Source organism: Amblyomma mixtum, chromosome 2 (genome assembly GCF_055824585.1).
Source record: "Amblyomma mixtum isolate Tamu chromosome 2, ASM5582458v1, whole genome shotgun sequence".
Taxonomy (NCBI): Eukaryota; Metazoa; Arthropoda; class Arachnida; order Ixodida; family Ixodidae; genus Amblyomma; species Amblyomma mixtum.
The window spans coordinates 67,843,768-67,869,029 of record NC_143013.1 but is presented as its reverse complement, the minus strand read 5'-3'; the positions used below and the strand labels follow the sequence as shown (position 1 = coordinate 67,869,029).

At 45.6% G+C, this 25,262-nt stretch overlaps 2 protein-coding genes across 2 annotated transcripts; one reads left to right on the top strand and one right to left on the bottom strand.

Moving 5' to 3' along the window:
- Window positions 1–366: 366 nt before the first annotated feature.
- LOC149359642 (peroxisome assembly protein 10-B-like) lies at window positions 367–2,443 on the bottom strand. The gene has a single exon (XM_089571781.1). The coding sequence runs from the start codon at window positions 2,217–2,219 to the stop codon at window positions 1,419–1,421; it is 801 nt and encodes a 266-aa protein (XP_089427907.1). The 5' UTR covers window positions 2,220–2,443; the 3' UTR covers window positions 367–1,418.
- A 2,720-nt stretch (window positions 2,444–5,163) lies between these two features.
- Window positions 5,164–21,283, top strand: LOC149359641 (histone acetyltransferase KAT8-like). The gene is made up of 9 exons (XM_089571779.1): window positions 5,164–5,358; window positions 5,460–5,537; window positions 5,644–5,813; window positions 5,909–5,962; window positions 6,149–6,313; window positions 7,320–7,409; window positions 11,487–11,721; window positions 16,891–17,041; window positions 20,636–21,283. The coding sequence occupies exons 1-9, from the start codon at window positions 5,169–5,171 to the stop codon at window positions 20,853–20,855; spliced, it is 1,353 nt and encodes a 450-aa protein (XP_089427905.1). The 5' UTR covers window positions 5,164–5,168; the 3' UTR covers window positions 20,856–21,283.
- Window positions 21,284–25,262: the final 3,979 nt, after the last annotated feature.

Genomic DNA, 25,262 nt, shown 5'->3' with positions numbered 1-25,262 from the left:
GTCTGTGTAGCTACAGCAGCTCGCAGACTACTGATGCTGGAAATATCGGTTCGCAGTGCCAGTTTTAGAATTGGGCAATTAATCATGCACTGTTTACCTAGGCTTTATACCGGATCATATGAAAGCCTGCAAGCCGTGTATATTGGTGCGTGCAGTGCAGCCAGCCAGTTTCGCTGTCAAGTTTGCGGCACAAGCTAACTGCAACACTGAACAGGCAGCATGGTTATATCACAGCACAGAATTCTGCTGCAAACTTCATGCACACGAAGCATTTCACAAAGAAAAGTGGACGTCGATGCATTTAACAACGCGCAAAAATGTCTGCAGTCAAGTTGAACTGGTCAGACCGAAAAAAAATTCAGCATAGACACTTCAGATCTGTTTATGTGTGAGAATGTGAAAGCATTATATGTAGAAGTGCAGAAGGTAAACGGACAGATTAGTGTTTCGCATGCTTCTGATGCTGCCACGCCCAATGACTGCGAAGCAAGCACTAAGCTCGTTTATAGCTTGATTGCACTGTATTGGCCACCTGGACTCCAGGTGCACAGTACTCTGTGCATGTTGACAAAGAGTGATAATTCAGGCACCGCTACGGGCTGCATACTGGCGGGCGAAACTCATGATCCACACGTCCAAGCAATGCATGGTGGTCATGCACAGACACACTGGCCAAGATGAAGCAGCACCGAAATGAAATTTGGCGCCGCGTCAAAAGACGTTCCGATATCTTCCAAATTCCATGTCATAGACAGCGGAAGCTGGCTTTTGTGCTAATGGGAAATAATGCTTCCATATTAATAACAAATTTTATGAACCAGTCTTATAAAACAGTTTACTAAAGCTCAGAAAATTTATATACTGAGCACGTTAAATTTGACAGCATTTTCTCTTTAGCCACAGATTGCTGACATAATAAAGGAGTAAAACTCATTAACATCCACCCGAGCACAGCCATACGGCTACAAAGGAAAGCTATACAGCTTGATCAACATTGATCAAGACTGATCAACACTTTGATCAACACTGTTCCCACTTCGAGTTATTGATCAATTCGCTCTCGCCCTACCATAAGCTTGCCGTCCCGGTTAGCTCAGTTGGTAGAGTGACTGCTCCGGTGAAGCGGTGGTCCCGGGTTCGAACCCCGGACCAGAACGAATTTTTCTTTAACTACGAAGTTTCTGAGAAAGCTGTACAGCTTTCCTTTGTAGCCGTATGGCTGCGCTCGGGTGGGTGTCAATGAGTAATTACTCCTTTATTACAACTCTACTCCACCTTGGGGGTTTCCCCTAAAACATTTGATCATGATTGCTGACATGTTCAGAAACCTGAAAAAAAAAAAAAAAGAATTCCTACCACCTAGTCTGGAAACTGGTTCCAGGCTGGACTGTTTATGTTACGTAGTGTGGACAAAATAATTAAACATTCTGAAGCAGCACAGTCTGCTGAGGTTCGCAGGGCGTCCTACACAGCGGGCAGTGCCTGTTAGTTCTTAACCAGTCTGTAATGCAATACCAGCAGTAGATGTGGCCGCACGGGATCGCGGACGCATTTTTCGCACTGTCCACGCACATTGAGCAGGTGTACTTTGACGACTCGACGTCGGTGTCTTCGCGGATTCCCGACGGTTTCAGTGACCGAACCGCCGACTGAAGAGACACACCAAACTCTATAAGTGAAAGCCAGCCTAACAGCTTGTAGTACCTGGCGACGTCTGGCGTGGAAAGCCAGTTCCTTATCAGCACGTATCTGATTCCCGCCACCCGCTTGGCAGGACTGTAGTAGCCGCCGAGAAGATAAAACAGTATTACGTGCAGTTGCAATGCTCTGGCAAAGAGCGTGGCCAGCGTTGCACTGTCAACGTTGCGTTGCTTTCTGAAAAGCTTCAGAGCGCCGCTAATAAGATTACCACCACACGATTGGAGAACGACGAATGTCAGCCTCTGTGCAAGCGTCGGAACGTTCTTGAGGGATCGGTTCAGCTGCACAATGTGCACATATTCCTCGCCCAAAGTCTGGAATCCGCTCAGCGTTGTGGCGCAGTAGTAGACGAGGCTGGAGACTGCGTCGACTTGTAAACGCCATCGCATCCATCGCTGAATTCCTAGAACTGCTCGGACGATTTCCGAAACGTCTTTCTGCAACGATGCGATGTGTTGTTCGTCCTTCTGATGGGCGCGCAAGATTTCTGGCTGTAGAGCAGGCTTGAATCGAGGCATTTTCACTCACCTCACTTCGCCTTTCTGCTCTAAAGCCACAACGAGACACAGTTTCTGATGCACATGACACGGACACAAAGCCACTTGATATGTTTTTCGCTACGTGAATCCTTTCACGAGTCCTCCACCCTGGCATCAAACGTCGAGCATTTCCTTGTTCTACGCATTTTTCCTCCATGAAATCATTCTCCAGCTGATTAGCCACAAGCCACAAGTGGTCGCAAGTCACAAGGATCACAAGTCGGCACAAGTCATAAATAGCACAACGTTGCTCTATGGCGTTGATGCTTTTGTTTTGTTTCTGCATGAATGTTTTAAAACATTAATAAATTATAAAAAGTCTTGTTTTGTAAGTAATATGGGGTTTGATTAGTTTCTTCAAAATCCTGTTAGCGCACATTAAAAATTAGTTCGAGCCATCAGTAGGCCTAGCCAGCCTAGCCGAGCCAAGCATGAGCCAAGTATCATGTCTATAGTGAACTAGAATACTATCCTAGTGGCGCGAACGGAAGGGCGCGGGCGTGCTCTTTGGCGTAGAAGCCACCAGGTGGCGCCACTGCAACTTTTTCCAGCGGCGTCGTCGCGGCTCCGTTTGGAGCTTGTGTATGTTCGTTTTGTCGGTGTGGTGCTCTAATACGCCTGTAGTTAATAAACATGCATGCCATTTGCTTCAAAGTAACCTGATAGGCACTTTTTTTTTCCCCCGCCGTGCCCCTTTGATCAAGCAGTTCGGCGATGATGAAAAACCGCGTCGTTGCATGCCGTATGCTACTGAGAACGGGCAATGAGAGAGGCTCACGGTTTTGCCGGTGGGCGTTAGTTGTCTAGATGCATCGCTTACCAGGCTCATTTTGTTTACCTGTGATTATAGTTTGGTACTATGGGGTTTAATGTCCCAAAGCAACTCAGGCTATTAGAGATGTCGTAGTCGAGGGCTCCGGATAATTTCGACCACCTGAGGTTCTTTAAAGTGCACTGACATCGCACAGCACACGGGCCTCTAGCATATCGCCTCCGACGAAATTCAATCGGCGCAGCTGGGATCGAACCGGCCTCTTTCGGGTCAGCAGCCGAGCACCATAACCACTGAGCCACCACGGCGGCTTACAGTCATAGAAAACTACATTGCTCATTCATCTGTCCGCGCGCCAACGTGTCATCTAGTTTACGGAAATCAGTTTTTTTCTGAGGCGGTTAAGCGGCCTCAGAAACATATTTTGTTCACTGAATGTTACTTACGATTGAAAATATTTCCACCCCAATTTGCGGCAAGTCTTGCAATGTATGCATGACATATGCCAAGTTGAGAAGACACGGGAGGCGAGCATTATACCTTTATTGGCAAGTGCAGACATGTGAAAGAAAAATTGAAGTGAATATTTGTTTGATGGGAGGCACATTATTGGCGTAATCAGGCGAAATTAGGTTACATAGCAATGTCATCCGCGGAATCAAGGCTGGGCTTGTAGCTTTTCTAACAAGGTGCTTCGGAGATCTAAGTGCAACGACTCATTTTCAGGTACTTAGAAGCTTGGCGCTTCCGGTTGTTGCTGCTATTGAAGCTTTTCATAAAAAAGTTGGTTGGTTTGCTTTGAAGTACTTGTATTTGGGCGTGTTGGTTCTTAACTTTTCAGGAGGACACAGGGGCGCAATAAAAGACACGGACAGAGACGTAGACAGGGACGAGCGCATACTATCAACAGGCTTTATTCGACGTAGACCATTAATATACGGTCTACGTTGAATAAAGCCTGTTGATAGTAAGCGCCCTGTCTACTTCTCTGTCCGTGTCTTTTATTGCGCCCCTGTGTCCTCCTGAAAATGGTTTGCTTTGGTTTATGGGGTTTAACGTCCGAAAGACGCCGTAGTGCAGGGCTCCGGAAATTGAAGGCGGGTTGTTATATAAAAAGCAGTGAGCTCTGCTGCCTCATTCTCACAGTGGTCAGGACAGCCAAGCCGAAGCTCTGTTTTTGCCTTAACCACCTGTACAATATCAACGATACTGTCTGCATGTAGTTCTAGGAGGCTAAAACATGTCGTGAAGGCATTTTTTAGGTCAGCTACAAATTTGTAGAGGGGAGCAGCGGGATACAGAAGACCACCGTTGTCTTTCATGCGAGTGAACGGGGCTAGGTTTTAGTTCCCAGCCGCCTCTTTGGTCAGCAAAAGCAAATTCAGGCAGCTTTCACAGCCCGTCTTCAGGACACATTTTCTGGCGACATAACCAGCTATATAAAATATTAACATTATGTACAGCGCGAAAAACTAAGACAGGGGAAGAAACACGCAAACAAACAAGCGCTGACTATCAACTGAAATGTTGAACGTTCACCAACTCGCCCAGTTTTCGGTTCTGCATAAAATATTAGCCGGCTGTCACTTGATGCCACAGTGCAGGTGACACCCTCTGAACCTCAAAACTGTTTGGGTTGGTGTGGCTAGATGTGATCCCGTACAGGTCTTGTAATGCAACATTTTTGCCATGTAGAGCAATGGCTCTACGGACACTTTCCAGTTACACCTGAAATGTAGAAAATATACTACACAGATGTTCTCTTCCTGGTAAAAATACTGTGCGGGGAACAAAGATGCCTTAGGAGCTCCCGGATAACTGCTCCGACAGCCCGGAGCAAAGCAATGGGAGTCCATCTTCCTTTTCGGCATCATGCCTCTCTGTAGTATATAGCACCAACTTCGCACATGCAATACGATTTCCTCCAGATCACTCACATCTCAAGGAGTTACACCGAAACGTAAAACGCACACAAAACACTTCGGTTTAGCGCCCGGAGAGCCGTTCTGAACGTGAGAAGCAGCACGGCAGCGGCAGCGCAGGCTGGCGCAGGGCTAGTAAAAGGCGCAGTGGCGCCCCTTGCGGCGAGGAGCGGCGTTTTGCTTCAGCCGCTACGCTGCCGCGCGCCTCCGTTCGCGCCACTAGATGATGTCAAAATGTCGGTGGACGGTCGTACCTCAGTCGCTCAAACAAAAGATGCGCGTTTTCAGTCGGAAAACACGAACCCGAACAAAACACACGGAACATCTGAAAGAAGCCGTAATAGGCAAAACGCGGAACAGATCATGGAAGGAGCACCTAAAATAGGCGAACACTACATGGTGCGCCGTAGCGACGACACTTGGCGTAAGTTTGACGGTTTCAAAAGTTCATGCGTGTCATGCAGTCATCTTTGACGAATAATGGTTCAGAAGTAACGCGTTACTGTGGTACCTTGTGACATGCAGACCCTGCCGAGATTATTCAAGTTCGTCAATGCGATCAAGACGAAAGGAAGTGGGAGTACTATGTTCACTACGAAGGATGTAAGTATCGCGTCGCCTGTCGGAGCGTACTGTGAGATTGATTTTCACCTCGAACTGTCGCTGATTACGTATTTTTGGCACTGTCTCTATGTGTTCGTTTATGCAGATAACAGGCGCCTTGATGAGTGGGTTGACAGGGACAGGTTCAACTTGACGTCTTCGCAAACCGAAGAAATGAAGAACCCAATGACGCAGACGGACTGCATAGAACAGTCGGATCGAAAGATTACGCGCAACCAGAAGCGGAGACACGATGAGATCAATCATATTCAGAAGGTAGTTATTCTCCCGCTAATATATGCTGTTTACGCTGGCAACAAACGTTGCAATTTAGCAGGAAATGATTGAGCTTTGCATTGTTCCCGTTTCAGACTTACGCCGAAATGGACCCGACAACTGCTGCGCTTGAAAAAGAACACGAGGCAGTAAGTTCCGTACCCCATTGTATCTTTAATTTTGCAGATTAACAGAGTATCAAAGCGCTTGTTTCTTGCGTACCACCACTTGGGCACCTGTTGATTTGGGAGATTTAAGTGCTTTTGTTATCTTTTTTTCTGCACATGGGTTAACTCAGTTATTTATGGTTCTTTTTCTCCATTCCTAATCAACAGATCACAAAAGTCAAATATGTTGACAGAATCCAGTTTGGCAAGTATGAAATAGATGCCTGGTATTTCTCGCCTTTCCCTGATGAATATGGAAAAGTGCCAAAGCTGTGGATTTGTGAATTCTGCCTGAAGTACATGAAGCTTGAGAAGACCTACCGATACCATCAGGTAAATAAATAGAGGGCTGCCATGTTAATGCTATCACATACAGCTTATCTGTGAAAGAGGCAGATGTCAAATTTCCGTCAGGTGCTCTAAGATCCCTTCAGTTGTGAATGGATATGCGCAGTAAGTAGGCTCAGTGCCATGGCACTTGCTGACGTTTCCTTGGGACAAGAATATGAAGGCTTTGGATGACTAATGCATTTGTTGCTGCAAGTTACTCTGAACGAGGACTTATCTCCTTAAGACTGTAATTATTATCCAGTGGAAGAAAACTTTCAGAAGTTTTTAAGCAGCGTGCAAAGTTTCATAGGGGTTGCAGCAGAAAGGTTATGACGACAACTCAGAAAGGAATGAACATATAGACGTGGATACAACTGCTTTTCTTTCTGCTGCAACCACCATGAAATATGAACAGACTAGCTCAGTTGAACACCCTTTTAACATGCCAGGACTGCACAGAAAATATTTCTACCTTTCCCAGTGACTAATTACGCAATTTCTGTTGGGTCTTCCTATGTCTGCAGCATTACTCAAGCCAGCTTTCAAGGTTTCAGTTATACTTTTTTTTTTTTTCTCATTCCTGTCATACGAAGTCTTTATGTAAAGATGCCAGAAAAATTTATGGACTCACTGCAATCATACCAGAGAGACTAGTAGACACGGAGGTGTCTATTTTAAAAACAACTTTCTTCGTCCATTTCACGTTCCTGGCTTGATATTTTTGTGCATTTGATTTTTTCATCTTTCAGCACATTTTATTGCCTCCACATATGTGGCCATCATACCTTGTACACTAGGATTTGATAGTGTTGAGGTTACAGCTACAAATGTGCCATCCCCTGGCCTGGAGAAGGCTGAAGAGCGTAATCCAGTGCATGAAAGCCAGCATTGTGTTTGTAGTTGTTTAGCAGGGTTTGATTCTGCCATCCTTCTCCAGATTTGTGTAATATGTCTGATGGTTTCGCTATTGTGCTGATGTGTCATGCTTGGTGTCACTTTTTTTCCCCAGAGCGAGTGCACGTGGAGGCAGCCTCCTGGCAAGGAGATCTACAGGCAAGGCACTGTCTGCCTGTGGGAGGTCGATGGCAGAGATCACAAGGTAATGAGGCAACATTCTGTCCTGGCATTATAGCCTAGTTATATCAAAATGTGGCCGTAAAGCTTCATATTGAACTTGAGATTATCAGTGGTGTTTGGTGCATAGAAGGTGCTGGTTAGATACAAATTCATTTACAAAACTTTTTCTCGGGAATCTAAACATGCGGCAGTCCAAGTAGCACCGCATATAAGTCGACTCCAAATAATTAATGTTAACCCCAACCCCCCCGCCAACTCACACTCCTCGCTTGTCAAAACAAAAATGAACTCCAAGTGCAAGTCGATAGCCCTCTTCTCCCCGTTTGCAGCTCCAGATATTAAAAAATTAAGAATTTTGTGTATTATGACGTGCTTCTCAGAGAAGCAGCTGTTTGCACTTTCATTCTTACTTGCCATTCTCCTTGCCATTGATTTTCCTCTTATTTGCAGACTTTTCTTCAGTGCTTTGGCAAACATATTTCCCGTGGGATGACATCATAGTGTGCATGTGATACGGTAGAACCCATCGATAGTAAAGTCATTCAGACTAGCAAAAATTTTTGCTATGTCAGTGTCTTCACTATATCCGTTTTTTTGTGATGGCATGGCTCTGAAAAGCCGTCTGTTAATTGAATGGCTGCTTATTAACTCAATGTGCCATACTACTATGCACATAGTGTCGGTTTATGAAGAAACACTCAGGAATACCATCCATCCTTCTTTTATCATTCCTTTAGGTAATACAGTCAAGCCCACTTATAACAATATTCAAGTGCCATGGAAATACCATTGTTATAACCAATAATTGTTATAACAGGGTTGTGCCGAAAAAAAGAAAGGATGACAAACTTCAGAGCATTTATTGACAGTAAATACCCAGAGGGGTTTGATTGTTCTAATGCCTGTAAAAGCTCGTTAAATTGAACTTCAGGGAACCGGAACAATGTTCACCGTTCACCGATGACCAAAGCACCGCCATCACTGCGCCACCGGGAGCTTTGCGCACCTCCACGTCACAGGAATCAAGCCAGCTTTTTGGAAGCTATTCTTATGGGAAATTCAAGAAGCATGCAGAACCAAGGGTGCGGTGACAGCTGACAAGAGAAAAACCGCGCTGGCTGCATGCACGCGCGCTGCGCTGACTGATTAGGGGTACGCATGGCGTGCGTAGCCAATGCAGCAATGCAGCAGCTCTCCTGACACGATGACGCCTGCCTCTTTTGCTTTCGTGGTGTTGCTGCGCCAGCTTAGTCCATTGGTCGGCCCCACACATGCACGCTTTCAATGTGTTGTAAGCATGGTTTTGCTGGTGTGGTTGTAGCATTTCTTTTCTTTTTCTGTAATGGTTGACACTCAAGTACCAGATTTAATTGTTATAACCAATAATGTGCCTTGACAGCATTGCTATAAGCAGTTTATTTTACCATAGAACACATGGCAAAGCTGATGGTGCCATGACCGACCATTGTTATATCCGATACATTGTTATAACCAGTATTGTTATAAGTGGACTTGACTGTAACTAATTTCCAGTTATTACATTTCATGTTATCATGTTTTCAATTTTGTTTACATCGTGTGGAAATATTGCATTTTCACAAATACAATGTGGCTACGAGTATATGGTTCCATGTGAAAATGAAAGCTTTGCGTGAACAGAGTGTTGTCTTCCACAGCCTCGGTGGGGCAGTAGTAGTTGAGAAACTCTCGTGACACAATCAAGTGCGGCAAAACCATCCCTGCAGTGCCGCCACATCTCCGCTTTGTGTCGCCACCGTGTCGTGCATTGTGCTGCTCAGTGCTGTATGCCCTGTTCTTCTCTTTCCTACTTCTCACTGCATTTTTACTGTCTCTCATATCTCAGTGGCCCGTGCCGCTTATGTGTTCATAGCCAGCTTGACTTTTTTTTTGTGCACCTCAAGCGCTTTACCTCACGGCCCCTACGCCATTGAAAAGTTGGTTTCCCCTCTTAGCTCACAAGCCTGGTGGCTAAGCCATCTAAAAAAAAAAAAAACAAACCGTTTGGTCCTTGCAAATGTTGGCCTCGAAATCCTATACTGCGCGTGTGCCGCAATGTCATCAATCCGCGGAAAGTGTGCCGCCAGGCCCACATCATTTCTTGCAGATCTCTTCGCTGTAATTGAAAAAAAAAAAACGAACAAACAAACTGCATTCGTTTGTGGAAGGTGAAATACATAAGCTCTCTTGAACAAAAAGAGCAAATCTGTCTTCAGCGAAGCATTTGCAGTTTTAGTAAATTTTTCGCTGTGAATGGTTCATCTATGTTCTCCATTATCGTCAGCCAGATAGTATTCTTCCGCCTCTTCAGGGGTCAGGGAATTTTGGTTGAAGTAGTCTGAGAAAACGTGGAAAATTAGGGAATTTGAAAATAAAAAAACTCTTAGGTTTGACACCCTGTAACAGCGTCTGGTTAGGCTCATCTTGAACAAAACAAAAGCTGAGAAGAAGCACTGCCTCTCTTTCCTGGAGTTGCACCAGATTCACCAATTACCTTATTCTTAGGGAGGTAAAATTAATATTAATTCATAATTGCTGCACATAGGGGCCTTCAGTTGGGAACACACTTATACACCTAGGGGGAAAAGCCCGAAGTATTACCTGATCATATCGGACAGGCCGCCTTGACTCATTAGGATTGGTGTTCGATCTCAGCCATGGTGGTCTGATTTTGACGGAGGTGAAATTCTAGAGGCCCGTGTACTGTGCGATGTCAGGGCACGCTAAAGATTTAACCCCAGTGGGTCGAAATTTTCGGAGCCCTTCACTACGGTGTCCCTCATAGCCTGAGTCGCTTTGGGACATTAAACTCCCATAAACCATGAATCATTAGGATTGGTGGTTTCATTTTGATTGCAAAAGCGCTAACCCGGAGGTGCAGAGCCTAGCAAAATCGTCTCGTGTATGTTTGTGCACCTCGGGGAGCATAGAAAAAAAGAGGTAGGAAAAAAAAGCACATCAAGCGGTGCAAACAGATCAGCTTGAAAAGCCGCTGTGCGAGACCACTAGGCCATCGCCACAGCCGAACACACCTCGTGTTAAACTGCACCAAAATCTGGCACTGCGCATTGCTGAGCGTCGTCTTCATCAACTTCCATCTACTCCGTCCCGCGGCACTACCCGCTCATTGTTGTCTTCTATGTAGCACAAATCCATGCTTTTGCACTGATTCGATTGTAGTGAACATTCTCTCTAGTTTTTTTTACTTCAGGTGTTAAATGCTCTCTTGGAAAAATGTTGACTGCTAGCTTCGGTCACTGGCATCTCAGATTCATAACCTGCAGTCCATTTCACTGCAGTTTTTGAAGAGATTTTGGCTTTGTTCAACCCACTGTTGTAAAGGCTGCTGTTTCACCACTGGAAGTTTTCTATCAGGACATCAACAGATGGAGAACTGAGAGTAACCTTGTTATTGGAGGTTGAGCAGCCTCTTCTGGTGAGAAACTTTGTGTGTGAAATCAAGAGTTCCTTTTCTTTTCTCTATTATTTCATTGCCTCTCTGAACAACAACTAGCATTAGCATCTTCATCACCGCCACCTTGCAACAGCCTTTCTGTAGAATTCTTCTGACCCTTAAGAACTTCATTATGGGCAGTTATATTTTGTCAAGAGTAAGTCTGCATTAATCATGTGTTCTACATGCTGTACTTTTACGTCACTTGCAACCTGTACAAGAAGATTGCGAAACTTATTCTAATGCTTTTTCATAATTCTGAAATTCTTACAACAGTCCATGCACTCAGCTGCTCTTAGCAAATGCTTTTGAAATTACAAGCATTGTATTCAGCGCCATCTCCTTTGGGTTGTGTTCCTGTCAAAAGAACAGAAGGTTGTCCAGTTATTCGCTATGTTAAACTGAATGAAGTTTAATAATCATGACATGCCAACGTTAAGCACTGGTTCTGGTGCCTTGCCCAATGGAAAATCTATAGTGAAGTAGTGTAAACAGTTAACGGTGAGTCAGCATTTGGTTCAAGTTTATTCATAGCCTTGTGTACGAAGTTGATAGACAGTACTGCTCTTTGTTAGTTGCTCCAGTCACATGGCTACCTTGACTGGTCGGGTGCGTGTGTGTGTGCAGATCTACTGCCAGAACCTATGCCTGCTGGCCAAGCTGTTCCTGGACCACAAGACGCTGTACTTTGACGTGGAGCCGTTCATCTTCTACGTGCTGTGTGAGGTTGACAAGCACGGGGCCCACCTGGTGGGTTACTTCTCCAAGGAGAAGGAGTCGCCCGATGGCAACAACGTGGCCTGCATCCTCACCATGCCCCCCTACCAGCGCAAGGGATACGGGAAGTTCCTCATTGCTTTCAGTGAGTGGACACCTTTACATAGCACGACCTGTGCTTGAGGGCCCCTTGGATCTTTTTATGCGAAGCATACTACTTTAGCTACCACTTCAGCCCTTCACCGTGGTTATGCGCCTCCAAATCACGTGATACATGACGTCACACCACGTGACACGATGACGTCACGACAGTAGAGGAACGGGGGCCCACCTCGCGCCGTCGCTGTGGTTGTGCGCCTCCAAATCACGTGACACGATGTCACACCACGTGACACGATGACGTCACGACAACGACGTCACACCACGTGACACGATGACGTCACGACAGTGGAGAAACGGGGGCCCACCTCGCGCCGTCGCTGTGGTTGTGCGCCTCCAAATTACGCGACACGATGATGCTTCGCATTCTCCAGGCTTAACCAAGTTAAGCCTCAGCCATTTTTTCTTTCTTTCTTTATAATGTTCTTGGCATTTGTCTGGTTTCGGGAGACATACACCAGTGTCATTGTACGCAGTTTGTGTGGTACGTAGAACACTTTCTATCAAAAGAGCTAGAATTTGAAAAGCCCCGAGCCCTGACGGCTCCAGCTCTACTTGAGGCATTCATGCAACAAGTGGGGGGCTTCTGGTGACTAGAAAAGATCAAGGGTAGATGATTAACCCTTTGAAGGTTTTTGCCGTATATGTACGGCGGTGGTTTTCTGTCCCGCAAGGTCTTTGCCGTATGGGTACGGTTTCGATCTTCCGTTTGAAATTTTGCGCCAAAAGAACAATGCGTGCTCACTGGGGGGTGCTGCCACCTCTTAGGACTTACAAGAAGTGTTTGAATTTTGTGCTGCCTTCTTACGGAGATAAGCAGAACTTATGTCTAGCTTTAGCGCGGCGGCACAGACTGCGGCAACACCCCTTTTGTAGTTTTGGTTTCGCCGCGTGATCGCAACGGAGTCGCGCGAAATTTGAGTTTTCTTTTTGTCAGCACTATCTTGCAGGGGCTGCCGAAGTTGATTTCTATCTTTATTGGCGCTGCTCTTGGCTTGCTTATCACCGTTGCTATTCTATTCTATCGAACATTTCCCAGTTGTGAGTGATGCTGTCACCAAAGTACTGTTCCTAATTTTTTTTTACTATTTATTCTCGATTATATACATTTTGTAGATTCAAGATCCGCAATAAAGTAATTTGACCACCTGGGAAAGTTTTCTTCAAAATAATTCGACCCTCAAAGGGTTAAGTGGTGTGTTTGTTGGTCCTTTAGCTTTTCTTTGTCCGTGTTCTTGTTCTGAATCTCCAAGTTCGTTGGCATAATGCAGTGGAGCCTACTTATAATGGTGGCATTTGATGAACACGCCTGTTATGAACAGAAGCGGTGTTACCGTCGCAGTATGTACAAAGCAATGGCGCTGCGTCTTGGGTAAAACAAACAACTATAGCCGCAACACTCAGTTAAAGTGAACTAGGAGGCACTGTAAACTTACGCCGTAGTCGAAAAATGCGCTTCCCTCGAAGACAGAGGCCAGAAGCGTCTCCCAGCACCTGTGACAACCCTGTGCCTCCCCCTGAAAGGATGTGGCAAGCATAATAGAAATCAAAACGGCCATTGAGGCTGCTGGCAGCCACTTCTCTAAAGTACCTTGTCAGCACCGTGTACCTTGGTAAGAAGCAGTGACCACTCTGGAGAACTTAGAAAGCATCGTGGTAGTCTGCAGATATGTATACCAGACATTCTTTAATTCAGACACAATAGTATGTTTCTGCTTTTGATTGCTTTAATATAAATTGTATGTGTTTAAGGTTGGACATTGGTCTTGAAAAAAAATTTTTTATTAATGAAGTCACAGTTATGAAATCTTCAGGGAATATGTATTTTTGTGTGCTGATTCTAAATATGTCATTTAAATTCATGTAAAACAATTCCTTGAGCACTTATGCACTTTTTATGCTAGTATTTTGTGGAGAGTTTTGAAGAAAATTTGCTGCGGGAAACTCGCTGAAATGTATGCCATTGGGTTCTCTTGACACCAAGGAATACAATAAGGGTGAAAATGTCTTCCTGCCTATCATAGAACTTAAGTTATAGAGTTTTGAAGTTGTCGCTTCAGAAATAAGAAGGAAAGTGTGTATTCCTGTTTCTGAAGTGGCAGCTTCAGTACCCTATTAGTCGAGTTCTATGACAGCCAGGATTATAATTTTACCCTTATTGTATTCATTGGTGTCAAGAGAACCCAATGGCATACATTTCAGCGAGTTTCCTGCAGCAAATTTTTTTCAAAACTCTCCGCAAAATAGTTGCATAAAATGTGCATAAGTGCTCAAGGAATTGTTTTACATGAAATTAAATGACATACCTAGAATCAGCGCACAAAAATACATGTGCCCTGAAAATGTAATCACTATGACTAAATTAATGAAATTTTCTTTTCAAGACCAGTGTCCCCCCTTAAAAGTGCAAGTTTTGTAATGTTCACGTTAGCACTACAATCATTGACGCATTACTGATTGCATTTTGAGTCAAAATAATGTTAGGCAGGATAGTTGTCATCATGTAGCCATTACTTCTGCATTTAGTGCTGTAATCATTCAGCGTCAACTAAAATGAAAATGCCCAATTATATATAGACCCTGATGCTTATGTGGATTGCGCTTTTTGTATACAGTGTTTATAGTCAGTGGGCCTCCCATATTAGAGCCAAAAATGCAAAGTCAGACACAACTGATGTTTATTTCATAGAAGCAGTGGGAGCATAGCTATGCAACTGACGTGATTCAAGAAGGCACCCAATTTAATTCACACCCATTTAGACATTTCAACTTTGTGGGCACTTCCAGAATATGCGCCCAAGTTCGTTATAAGTGAGCTTGACTGTTGTACCCCTTGTATACTTGCTACTGTAGTTTTGGAATAGGTGGCAACATTTTAGTTTACGGTGTGTGTAGGTGATGGAAAGTGGAATTGGCTAAGGTCATGTCTATTTCAATTTTTGCTTTTTTATGAGCCACGTGTACAGTCAAACCTGGATGTAACGAACCTCCATGCAGCAAATTCCTCGATATTACGAATTTTCTCGATTCCCCCACACCGCACCCATTGAAGCTTGAGTATTTGTGAACTCCATGTAATGAAGGCGTTGAACTGGATGACCCTGATATAGCGAACTCACTCACCGGCTGCATATGAACTACTGCTGTGTTGTTCGAAATTTAGCGAACCACGCAATAATTTCATGATATGAAGCATGAACTGCCATGATCAGGAGTATCTGCAATGGCAGTGAAGGAACACAGTGAACGCCTTGCGCCGCGAAACCTTAGTATACTTAAAGGGACACTGAGGAGAGCTCTATTAATGTTTTTTTTATAGCAAAATCCGATAGCTCGGCATTTCATGGCTTTTTTGCCACTTGGCTGGCAGGGAAAGATGCGTTTATTTTTAAGAAATTTGGATTCGAAGTTGAAAAAGTTTTTCCCGCCGCTCTGATTCAAACTTGGGATTCTCCTATGACGACATAGGACTAAGTGACGTGAAACATGACGTAACGCAGACTCCGTGATTTCTGGCAGCCAGCAGTGCGGCCTCGCAGCAGCTGGAAAGAAAGCTATCGCCGGCCGCACGTTGAAGGCATCTATCGGCTATTGGGGCCGTCGCTACCGTCGCTTCGTTTACGTTTGCGCCGGCGTTTTGCCAGCGTTACGATGGATCCCGTTCTTGAAGTCGTCAACGAAGTTCTCGCTAATAGACACCTTTAGCATACCGGGTACCTTGTTACCATTAGCGGAATACCGGGATCCCGCCTAACACCGGTGACCAGGCGCTGATTGGTCCCGATGCTGCAAGCGCGCGCGTAGCTGCCGGGTACCTGGCGCCATCTGGCGACGTCAAGGAGATTTGCGCATGCATTTGCTGCGCCTCAGTGATTCGTGGCTTCTCGTGTCCTAGTGTTGCTAGAACTATTGGTTCTAGCAACACTGTTTTGTCCTATGACGTCAGCACTCTTGTACTTGCGAGTTTGGCCTGTGGCGGCGATACCAGTATTTTGGTTCTTGCTCTTTTCTACGTTACAGGAGTCAGTATGAGTGGCGTTTTTGTAATCAGGAGCTGGTATTCTGTCGATACAAGCCAACTTCAATATCTCCTCAGTGTCCCTTTAACTGGCACGAGCCAGCAGGCTTTTTTTTAAATTCTTTTTAGTAAGTCCCATTATACTAAAACCAACACACCGTCAGTGCATCTACGTGGTAAATGTGGCACTACAACTGTTCACGCTCACAAGCTGCGGAAGGTGCCCTAGAGGTCAGAAGCTGCAAAAAACATCAGAACATAGCAAAGAATACACAGGACGAGCAGTGCATTCCCATAGCCGCCACTCGGTTGCTCGCGTGATTCCAACACCGATAGCACATGCACGCCAGGAACGCGGGTAGTGGAGGGCTTTGACGACGTGAGGTGAAGAGTCCGTCTCCAGGAAGGCAGAGCGAGAGAGGGGACCTGTGGGAATAGGCAGGTGCCTCTGTCCGCTCCACCTCCCCCACTCTTTCCATGCCATGCATAACAAGAAGATGGTGTATTTGGTGTATTTGGGTTTAATGTCCCAAAGCCACTCAGGCTATGAGAGACGTCCTAGTGAAGGGCTCCGGAAATTTCGACCGCCCGGGGTTCTTTAACGTGCACTGACATCGCACAGCACACGGGCCTCTAGAATTTCGCCTTCAAGAAATTCAGCCGCCGCGGCCGGGATTAACCCGCGTCTTTCGGGTCAGCAGCCGAGCGCCGTAACCACTGAGCCACTGCGGCGGGGCGCATAACAAGAGTAGTAGTATTGTGACAGCCATGGCGGAGATAGTGGCGGCTGTTGCCGTGGTTGCATTATGATCACGAAATGTTTTTTCGCATTTATGACTTCAAGTACTTACGGGGATTTACTGTGAACATTTTCAAGGTGACTGCCCCTACATTTATTCCTCATTTTGGTTCCCATTCTGCGTTGTCTTTTCAAGACTTTGCACGAAATCTGCATGTCGCATCATCGCATCCAGGTTTTACTGTAATACAAGAGTGGTGCCAGCAGGGCACATTGTTCAGTTTTCGTTGTGAAACTGGTATGAAGTCGGTCCCCATTGCTGGCCAGGCATTCATGCGCTTGGTTGTGATGATCCATGCTAGTTTCTACTTTTGCTGCACCTTCTTCTTCCCAACCAGGCTATGAGTTGTCCAAGCTGGAAGGCACAGTGGGATCTCCCGAGAAGCCCCTCTCAGACCTTGGCAAGCTCAGCTACCGCAGCTACTGGTCCTGGGTGCTGCTGGAAATCCTGAGGGATGTCCGTGGTGCCTTGTCCATCAAGGACCTCAGGTGAGACCAGCAATTCCCTCCGCCACTACCTTTTTCCTTGGCCTCAACATGAGGTCAACACAAAAGGCAAACTAGCAACACAGACGTCAGGTGCTGTAACGACACGCCAGTCTGCCTAGCAACCCTACCTGCTGTGCTTTCTTGACAGCCACCAGCATCACTGGCGAGTGCGTGTGGGTGTGGTGCGAGTTGAAAATGCATTTTGTCCCACGTTTGAAACATGAAAAGCACCACACCACTGTTGCTGCTCCAGTGCAGTGATTTCAAACGAGAGGAATTGGGAAACATTTGGAAAGCAGCTTAGCATAAATACGTGGGACAAGGAACATGCCATGATCACTCTTGGCAATGTTTCTCTCTCTTTGTCCTGTCTGTTTGTACTAAGCTGTTTGCCAAGCTGGACCAACAATTCTACACTTTTGCAAATTGTTATGTTATGCATAGTTGCATAACAAATTGTTTGCATAGTTGCAATTTTTGCAAATTGTTGATGTTATGTATACTGTTTAGGCATCTCAATTTTTTTGCAATGAATGCCGTTCATTTAGCTGCATTTTGATGCATGTTGTAGTGCATCAAATTGAGGTAGTGCAGCAAATTGGTAGTGCAGCAAATTGAGTGAATAAAAAATATTTTTTAACATGTATCAGAATTCCCTTTTTCTCAGGCGGTCCATTATTTTCTGATGTCTGCCAGAGCACGCATTATTGTGCCGCAAAAGCTGCCTTCATACCTCAAAGAGCCTATTTGTAAATGTTCTGGTTCATCTTCACTGAGACACCTGGTGTACCGTATTTACTCGCATAATAGACGCTCTCGCATAATAGGCGCACCCCTAGTTTAGGCCCGAAAAATCGGATTTTTTTTATTGCCGCGCATAATAGGCGCACCCTGAACTTGGCTCTGTGATCAATACTGTATTCACACGATTGCAAGCCGACGTCTCGCCGCCCCCCGCCCCCAGTCTTTAATTTAACAAAGTTTTTGCTGAACTCACTACTAGTCCTCACTAGTGCTGCTGCCGTCACAGCTGCTGCGGACCCACAGCATGTACAACGACATAGCGTAGAACAGCCGCACTTCGTTTTCAGGGATGCTCACTTTAAACGACTGTTTGGAAAGCTTCATCTCCAGCTGGAAACGTTCCCGACTTAGGCCCGCGAAAACCTCGGCGCCTGGAGTCGCGTACGAAAATTTAGGCACGCCGCAGTCGCAACTGCCGCACTTCTCGGCCACGTCGAATTTCCGACCTGCCGCACGCTCGCCGTGTTCGAGAGCAAACTCCCAGCCGTGTAGCTATTAAGGTGTTTGCCCGTCGAGCTGAAACAGCAACGCTCGACGATAAAGTCGCAAGCCACGATGAACTAACGCACTAGCGCAGATCCCGGCGCTTGACAGCAACAAAAAAAAAAAACTGGAGCTGGTGATGCTGATGGCGATATGAATAGTGAAAGCTCGCAGCGGAGGAAAACGTTGATGATGATGATGAGCGTGACCTCGGGCGCCCTCCGTGCGCGGCGTCTGGAAGCTCCTGTGCGCGTGTGTGGCCTCCGCGATCAAGCGCCTGCCGGAGCTGATCGCGGAGGCCACGGCGCATGCATTTCGAAGGCTATTCCCGCGTGGGTCGTAGAAAGTTTCGGTACGGCCCTTACATAGATTTTTTTAAAAATATTTTCTTCGGGAAAACGGGGTGCGGCCCGTACCTGAGTGCGTTTATGCGGTATGTTCAGTTTCGCGAGTCGTAAAATTTCCGGAAATTTTACCTCGCGTAATAGGCGCACCCCGAACTTTGAGCCGGATTTTCTGGAAAAAAAGTGCGCCTATTATGCGAGTAAATACGGTATTAGCAAGTCAGGACTAAGTGCCAAAAGCACTGTCATAACTGTGTTTAAACAGACACTGAGGACAGCTCCATTGTTGTTGTTCTCAGTAAAAAATTCTTGTCCTCAGTAAAAATGAATTCTCTGTCTCATTCTGGATGAGTTGTTTTTTTTTGCAGCAGAAGGCACTTTTATGGCCAAGAAAATTGAGTTTAAAAATCTTCCCACCAGTCGATTCAAACTCGTGACGTCCTTGTCGAAAAGGACGGGTTGTCGCCGTTTTGAAGTGATTGGCGGTTTGCCGTACCCTCTGGGTTCCGCGCCCAAAACTGTTTTCAATGCACAAAATTGGCCAGTGGTGGCGACACCTGCATTTTGTTTTTAGGAGCGGTAGCTCTTACTCACCACGTTTCGAGATTTCGTGGGGTCTGCTACCACCCTGAGATCACAGCTCCATCTGTGGCAGCAACTAGAAAACAGCACATCTCGCATTGAGACTTGTAGCGCCATCTACAATAGCATTGTAGAAACAACCACCTGCAAGTGAAATGTTTGTGAGTGTGTTTATCATATGGGGAAATAAACGTACAAATTCGTATTCCCATTGGTGTACCTCCCTTTAGTCTCATGCATATCATTTCTAGTAAACCAAACAGGTAATGTTCGTTACTTCGTCTTCTAGACAGTGGTGGCCTTTTTTGACCTTTTCTACCTTATGAAAGCTCCGTTTTTCGTGAAGTGGTCTCTTCGTAATTAGTATCGGTACAGGTCAACTTCTATTTGTCCTCAGTGTTCCGCAAGGGAGCCAGGCGAGAGGTTGCAGTGGCAGCTGTCATGCAGCCCCACACTGCTGCGTTCGAGACAAGCTGCTGCACTGTTATGCTTTGTTAACTGCCTGGCTCTTTCAGATTAATCGTTGCTATGCTCATTCATTTTAATCACTGGCCATTTTTGCCACTGCAATAGTACATGTGATCTTGTCGGAACTGAAGCATCAGTTCGAATGAGCCAGAGGTTTGGAACAAGCAAGCATAAATTGATAAGATAGAACTGCATTGCCATCCCAGCTGATTCCTGAGTAAGTTTGAGAATGCTTTTAGAGAGATTGCTACACGAAAAGATGGCAGTATTTATGAGGTGCGGCCTACCTCGGGATGTGAGAAGTCACCCTTGGATGTGTTCATGTGTCTTAATGGCTGATTGGAAACATTCCCTACCATTTGTTAAAACCTGTAAGCAATATCATTCATATGTGTTCATTAGTTTTTGGGGGTACTATCTTACCATTTCACACTTTCCAGTAACCCTTTGATAACAAAAAATCAAATGTCTCGCAGCACTTTCCTATCCTCTGCCAACTCTGTTAGAAGTTGGCAGTCATGGTGATTCCTGGCTTACGCCATCATGTCCCATGGTGATTTTGTTTGCATTCTATCCTGTGTTCACTTCCTCTTCAATATTATTTTATTGGCTGAAGCACCACCCCTCTCAGTGGCAACACAGGCTCTTGTGTTGCTTGAGCCAGTGAGAAAGCAAAAAAGATAGCAGTCAGATGAAATTTGAATAGAATCTTTCCATTCTGCTGGCTCATAACTACCAGCAGGACAAAGCAGATGCCCTGTACTTTGTTAGTGAAAGTTGGGCAGAAAATTGGAACAAAGTGTTGGTGGTTCTAAAGCCTGTACTCTGTAAAGTTGTGCTTTGGTGTGACATATCTATGCTCACCGTGCCATTTTTTTTGTACTTAATGGTTTCGGTGTGGATCTCATTTCAGCCAGATGACCAGCATCACGCAGAGTGACATAGTGACCACGCTGCAGAGCCTCAACATGGTCAAGTACTGGAAGGGCCAGCACGTGATCTGCGTGACGCCAAAGCTTGTGGAAGAACACCTGAAGAGTGCCCAGTACAAGAGGCCTCGGCTTGAAGTCGACTCCGCGTGCCTCCGATGGACGCCTCCTAAGAAGAGGCCCAAACAGGGAAAGAAAGTCTAGGGAGTGCATGCCTCTACACTGGCCTGCACGAATCTGTGCACTGGGAGAGGCTGGTGCTCATGGCTTAAGCATTTCTTAGCAATGCATGTAGGCCACATCCTATTGCAGGCGCTGGCAGAAGCAGTCAAGCTCCATATAGGAGACATCATGGACTGTCAAGAAGCAACATGCAAGAGCTAATTATAGTTGCTCGGGAAGAATATCCTGCTCATTTCTTTGAGTTCAGTGCTCACTCATTTAGTCGTGTCCACATGTGGCCAGTTTTTATTCTGAAGAACTTGTGGAGCACAAAATGCTTTGCGAAACACTGCGCTCAGCTCGTCATTTTTTTTTCCTCATTATTTAATAGTCATCGTCATTCCTGCAATGGGAGTTGTATTATCTTGTAATATAGTGAAAATAAAGTTTAAGGATGTTTATTACAAGCAGTGCAGTGTGAAGTTTTGGGGACGCATCAGTGCTACAAAAGCCTAAGGGGACAACAAGGGGACAACACTACCCTGAAAAGTGAATTTTGAACCGCTTTCTCGATTTCATTGAAACTTGTGAATATCACTGCTGGGACCACCCCTGCCAAATTTTATTATTCAGCGGGGGGTTTGTCTTGAACATTGTAGTGCTTAAAATAAAATGGGATGATTTTCAATCATGTGACTCTATTTTTCTCATCTCTTGTTTCTTCAGTAAACTGTCAGCTTAGAGAAACTATCATTCCAATATTCCAATATTACTTGATAATATTGGTATTGTAGCAAGTTTTCTGGAGCGAAATTTTGTGAGGAACACAACTGTGTGCTCAGTTTGTCTATTTTCTCCCTCTTTTCACACTAAAAAAAAGGCTTTAAAAAATTGATGCAAAATGAAAATCTAATGTCATTCTTTATATTATCAGTCTTTCAAAATATAGGATAACTAAGCAAAATAATTCCACAGTTGTGTGCTCTGGACATTCCCAATGCCACATAACACAAAAAATTGAAAAAATTACACTTATTTTTCAAACAGTAGTTTTCCTAAGCAATCATAGTCATCCTTGGCATGAAGGTTGCATAGCCTGCTTCATACTTATTCTAGAATAATTAAATCTGGCAGATGTGGTCCCACCAGTAGTATAAACTAGCCCCACAAGTTTCAATGAAATCGAGCAAGTGGTTCAAAAGTTCACTGTTTAGGGTAGTGTCCCCCTTAAGTTGTCTTAAGAGTGGAATGCGATAGCTGTAGATTTCACATTTATTGCAGCTTCTTTTGAAACTTCTTGTGTGTTTGCTTCAGTTTCTTTGAAATTTTTGGTCCATCAACCGCCATATTCGGACTGCTAGCTGCTGTAGCAGTGTTCGCTGTGCTGTGATGGTGCTGACGTTGCTTCGTTTCTGATTTCGACTATCTAGGTTGCTGTCTAAAAAATGGGTTGCTCACAGTTTTAATGTGCAGGTTTCAATGACATCACAAGGTCACGTGACCTCTTTTAACCAATCACGGTGGTCCATCATGGCGGGTTGTGACAATGGCACAAGGTCACGTGACCTCTCTTGGCCAATCAGTGAAGTTCGTCTCGGACAAGATACTGTATCAAAAAGATGACACGTGCAGTCTGTGGTAAATTTGTAGAAACAATTGTACCTCTTATACTAGAATGGGGTGGCATCCATCCTGATGTCAATGCAGGCACAGTCACTCATCCTAAGGGCCTAGGGATTAGAGATAATGATCATATGAATGACTCGGCAGTAGAAGATAGCGAAAAGAAATTGGAAGATTCGTGGCTCAAAAGGGGGGGGGGATTTGTTTAAAGAAAATGGCGAATTTATAGACCGATTTATTGCGCAGTTAAAAAAAATTAAAGTAAAAAAAAGCCAAGCGTGGTGGCAACTACCACCACCCCATTTCAAAAGGGGCTCTCCTATCGTCCATCCATCCACTGCTCCAACCATCCACGAGATACCCAGACTGGCAGGGTACAAATATCTCGGGGTTTGGATAAACGCCTGTAGTATGGGCAAGCGCCTCTGTTTCCTTGGCAGAAATTTGTTGCGAAGTCGAAATTTCTCAGGATATGACTCAAAGGGACGCCTGAATGTAGGACCCTCTCTTCAAACCCCATCCTTGTACTGCCTGAATTTTGCATGCCATTCAAACTCTGCACTGACACCTCGCAGTACGGAACGGGAGCGGTCTTATGTTGCCAAGGTGAGACATGTGCCTCATGGCCTCCTTGGCTCATCGCTGAAGGCTGTGTGGTTGGCCTGTTTCGGCGTACGCGTCTTTGTCTTCTTCCAGGTGCGAGCAAGTGCTTCCACATGCAGCACTATGGCAGTACTTCGTTATAGCCCGAAAATGGCAAAAATCAGTCGAAGGGCGGCAGGTTTGCTCTGCGATCATCTGCTGTACACTGATTTGAGTTGGGCTGACATCGAAGATCTATTTCTGCCGTTGCCAGAAGCGATTTACTGACGACATGGCCGGTGGCAGGATACGTCTCGCAAAGGATGGCTTGACGTCGAAAGCATTGAAGACTGCGTCTTTCGGAGAATGTGACGTTTTGAGAAGGAAAACATTGATGAATTGTCATCTGCTCTCTTAATTCTCTCTCCTGGCTATCTTGCAACTTCTCGTCACTTGCGAGGGTGACCCAAGACGGCTTGGGGGCCCACGCTAGTTATCGATTTTTGGGTCTTGGGTTAACGTGAACGCAAAAGCCCAAGACTGGATTGGGTTCTGCGTATGCACACTTGCGGCCGGCAATTCTCTTGGGGTCCCAAGCCGCTTGGGCCTCCAGTTCTAAAACTCTCTTTTATATCCATTACTTCTTTATAAACCATTTCTTTATAACGAGGTTCGACTGTATTGTGAAAATTTTTGAGACTGCTTACGTAGTAGGCGCCACAGTGACAGAGGAATCGGTACCACGCAAAATCTTTACTTTTATTTTTGTTTAGTATGTCGAGTATTTTATTGTTCAGGGTTTTCACAAGGTTTGTTTATGAACAATCACCCGAGCCCAGCTGACAGCTCACGCCCACAGGCACAATTGGACCCCTCCCTGACGAACCAACATCCACCTCTTTTATCTGAGCAATAGAGTTTACTCTCCTCTCTCGCAAAATTCATATGTAATGTGAACGTTAGACTGTTTGGATGCTTAAACTTCAGAAAAGCATCAAATACCACTAATGAACACTGGCCAGGAGGGAAGGCTCAGTTCACTAGCCAACGTCTCCAAAGAGGACTTGTCTTCCTCTGAGCCAGAAGAGGACAAGTGTTCTTGTCAATACACTGGCTAATGGGAGGAAGCCCCCCTCTCGACTGTTGTTCATTTTTTTACTATTTTATATAAATTGTGTGTAGCAACCGTTTGTCATAACAGGTGGGACTTAAGATCCTACCATAAAATTCCGAACAAGCGCCCCCACCCATGCAAGGGCCCCCCTCTAACATCCCTGTCAATTTCACATTTCCGCGCCGTTCCGGGAAAGCGCCCCCTCCCCCGGACCCAGTAACCCAGCCAACAGGACAAACAACGTGGTCGGCGAAGGCACCATACGGATTAGTGCACTGCACGGGCTCGGGCCGGCCCGAAAGCCCGGGCCCGGCCCGGCCCGCGGGCCGGGCCGGGCCGAGACATGATCTGTTTTGCCGGGCCTGGGCCGGGCCCGGGCCTGAAGTTGCGGGCCCGGGCCGGGCCCGGGCTTAAAGCTGCGGACGCGAGTGGGGCTTGGGTCCGTACAGAAACGGCTGGTGTCCGACTATTCATTCACTATTGCAGAGTGAAGTACACAACTGCGACATTGGAGCAGCGACACGGATGAGCTATGGGTTATAGTAAGCGCTGAGAAAAAAACTAAACTTTATTCATTGACTTATTTATTTCCTTATTTCCACGCCGTGGTGGCTTAGTGGTCAAGGCGCTTGATTACTGAGCCGGGGAACCAGGGTTTGCTCCTATCCTCAGCGGCTGCATTTCTATTTAGGCGGCTAGCATGACAGCCATGTACTTTGTAGTATCATTGCTCGTTGAGGAAACCCAGGTGGTCGAAATGATCCGGAGCCCTTTGCTTCGGTATCTCTCACAGCCTGACTCCCCTTGGGCCCTTAAGCCCCAAAAACATAGCTTTAATTGTATAGCTAAATTTTTCTCATGTGAGAAAATTCACAAACTAAAGCGCGTTTGGTTTTCTTTTTGATGAGCTGTCCGGAACGTCTCGTAAATGCCACAAAGCTCGCAAATAGCCACAAAAGCTCGCGAGAGTTTGTAAATCTCATCGAATAAGCACATCTATCTCTCCTCGCTTCTTCAGCCTGGTTGTCATGACAAGGGTTTTGCCCTGTTATCACGTCGTTCGCACGTTATCTTCTGCTCCACCAGTAAGAGTAAAATTCAACCGGCCTTAATTGGCCATTGATCATTCG

Coding starts and splice junctions, on each gene's coding strand:
- LOC149359642 (XM_089571781.1), bottom strand. CDS start 2,219: ATGCCTCGATTCAAGCCTGCTCTACAGCCAGAAATCTTGCGCGCCCAT.
- LOC149359641 (XM_089571779.1), top strand. CDS start 5,169: ATGTCGGTGGACGGTCGTACCTCAGTCGCTCAAACAAAAGATGCGCGT. Junction 5,538..5,643: donor CTATGTTCACTACGAAGGAT/GTAAGTATCGCG, acceptor TCGTTTATGCAG/ATAACAGGCGCCTTGATGAG. Junction 11,722..16,890: donor GAAGTTCCTCATTGCTTTCA/GTGAGTGGACAC, acceptor CTTCCCAACCAG/GCTATGAGTTGTCCAAGCTG.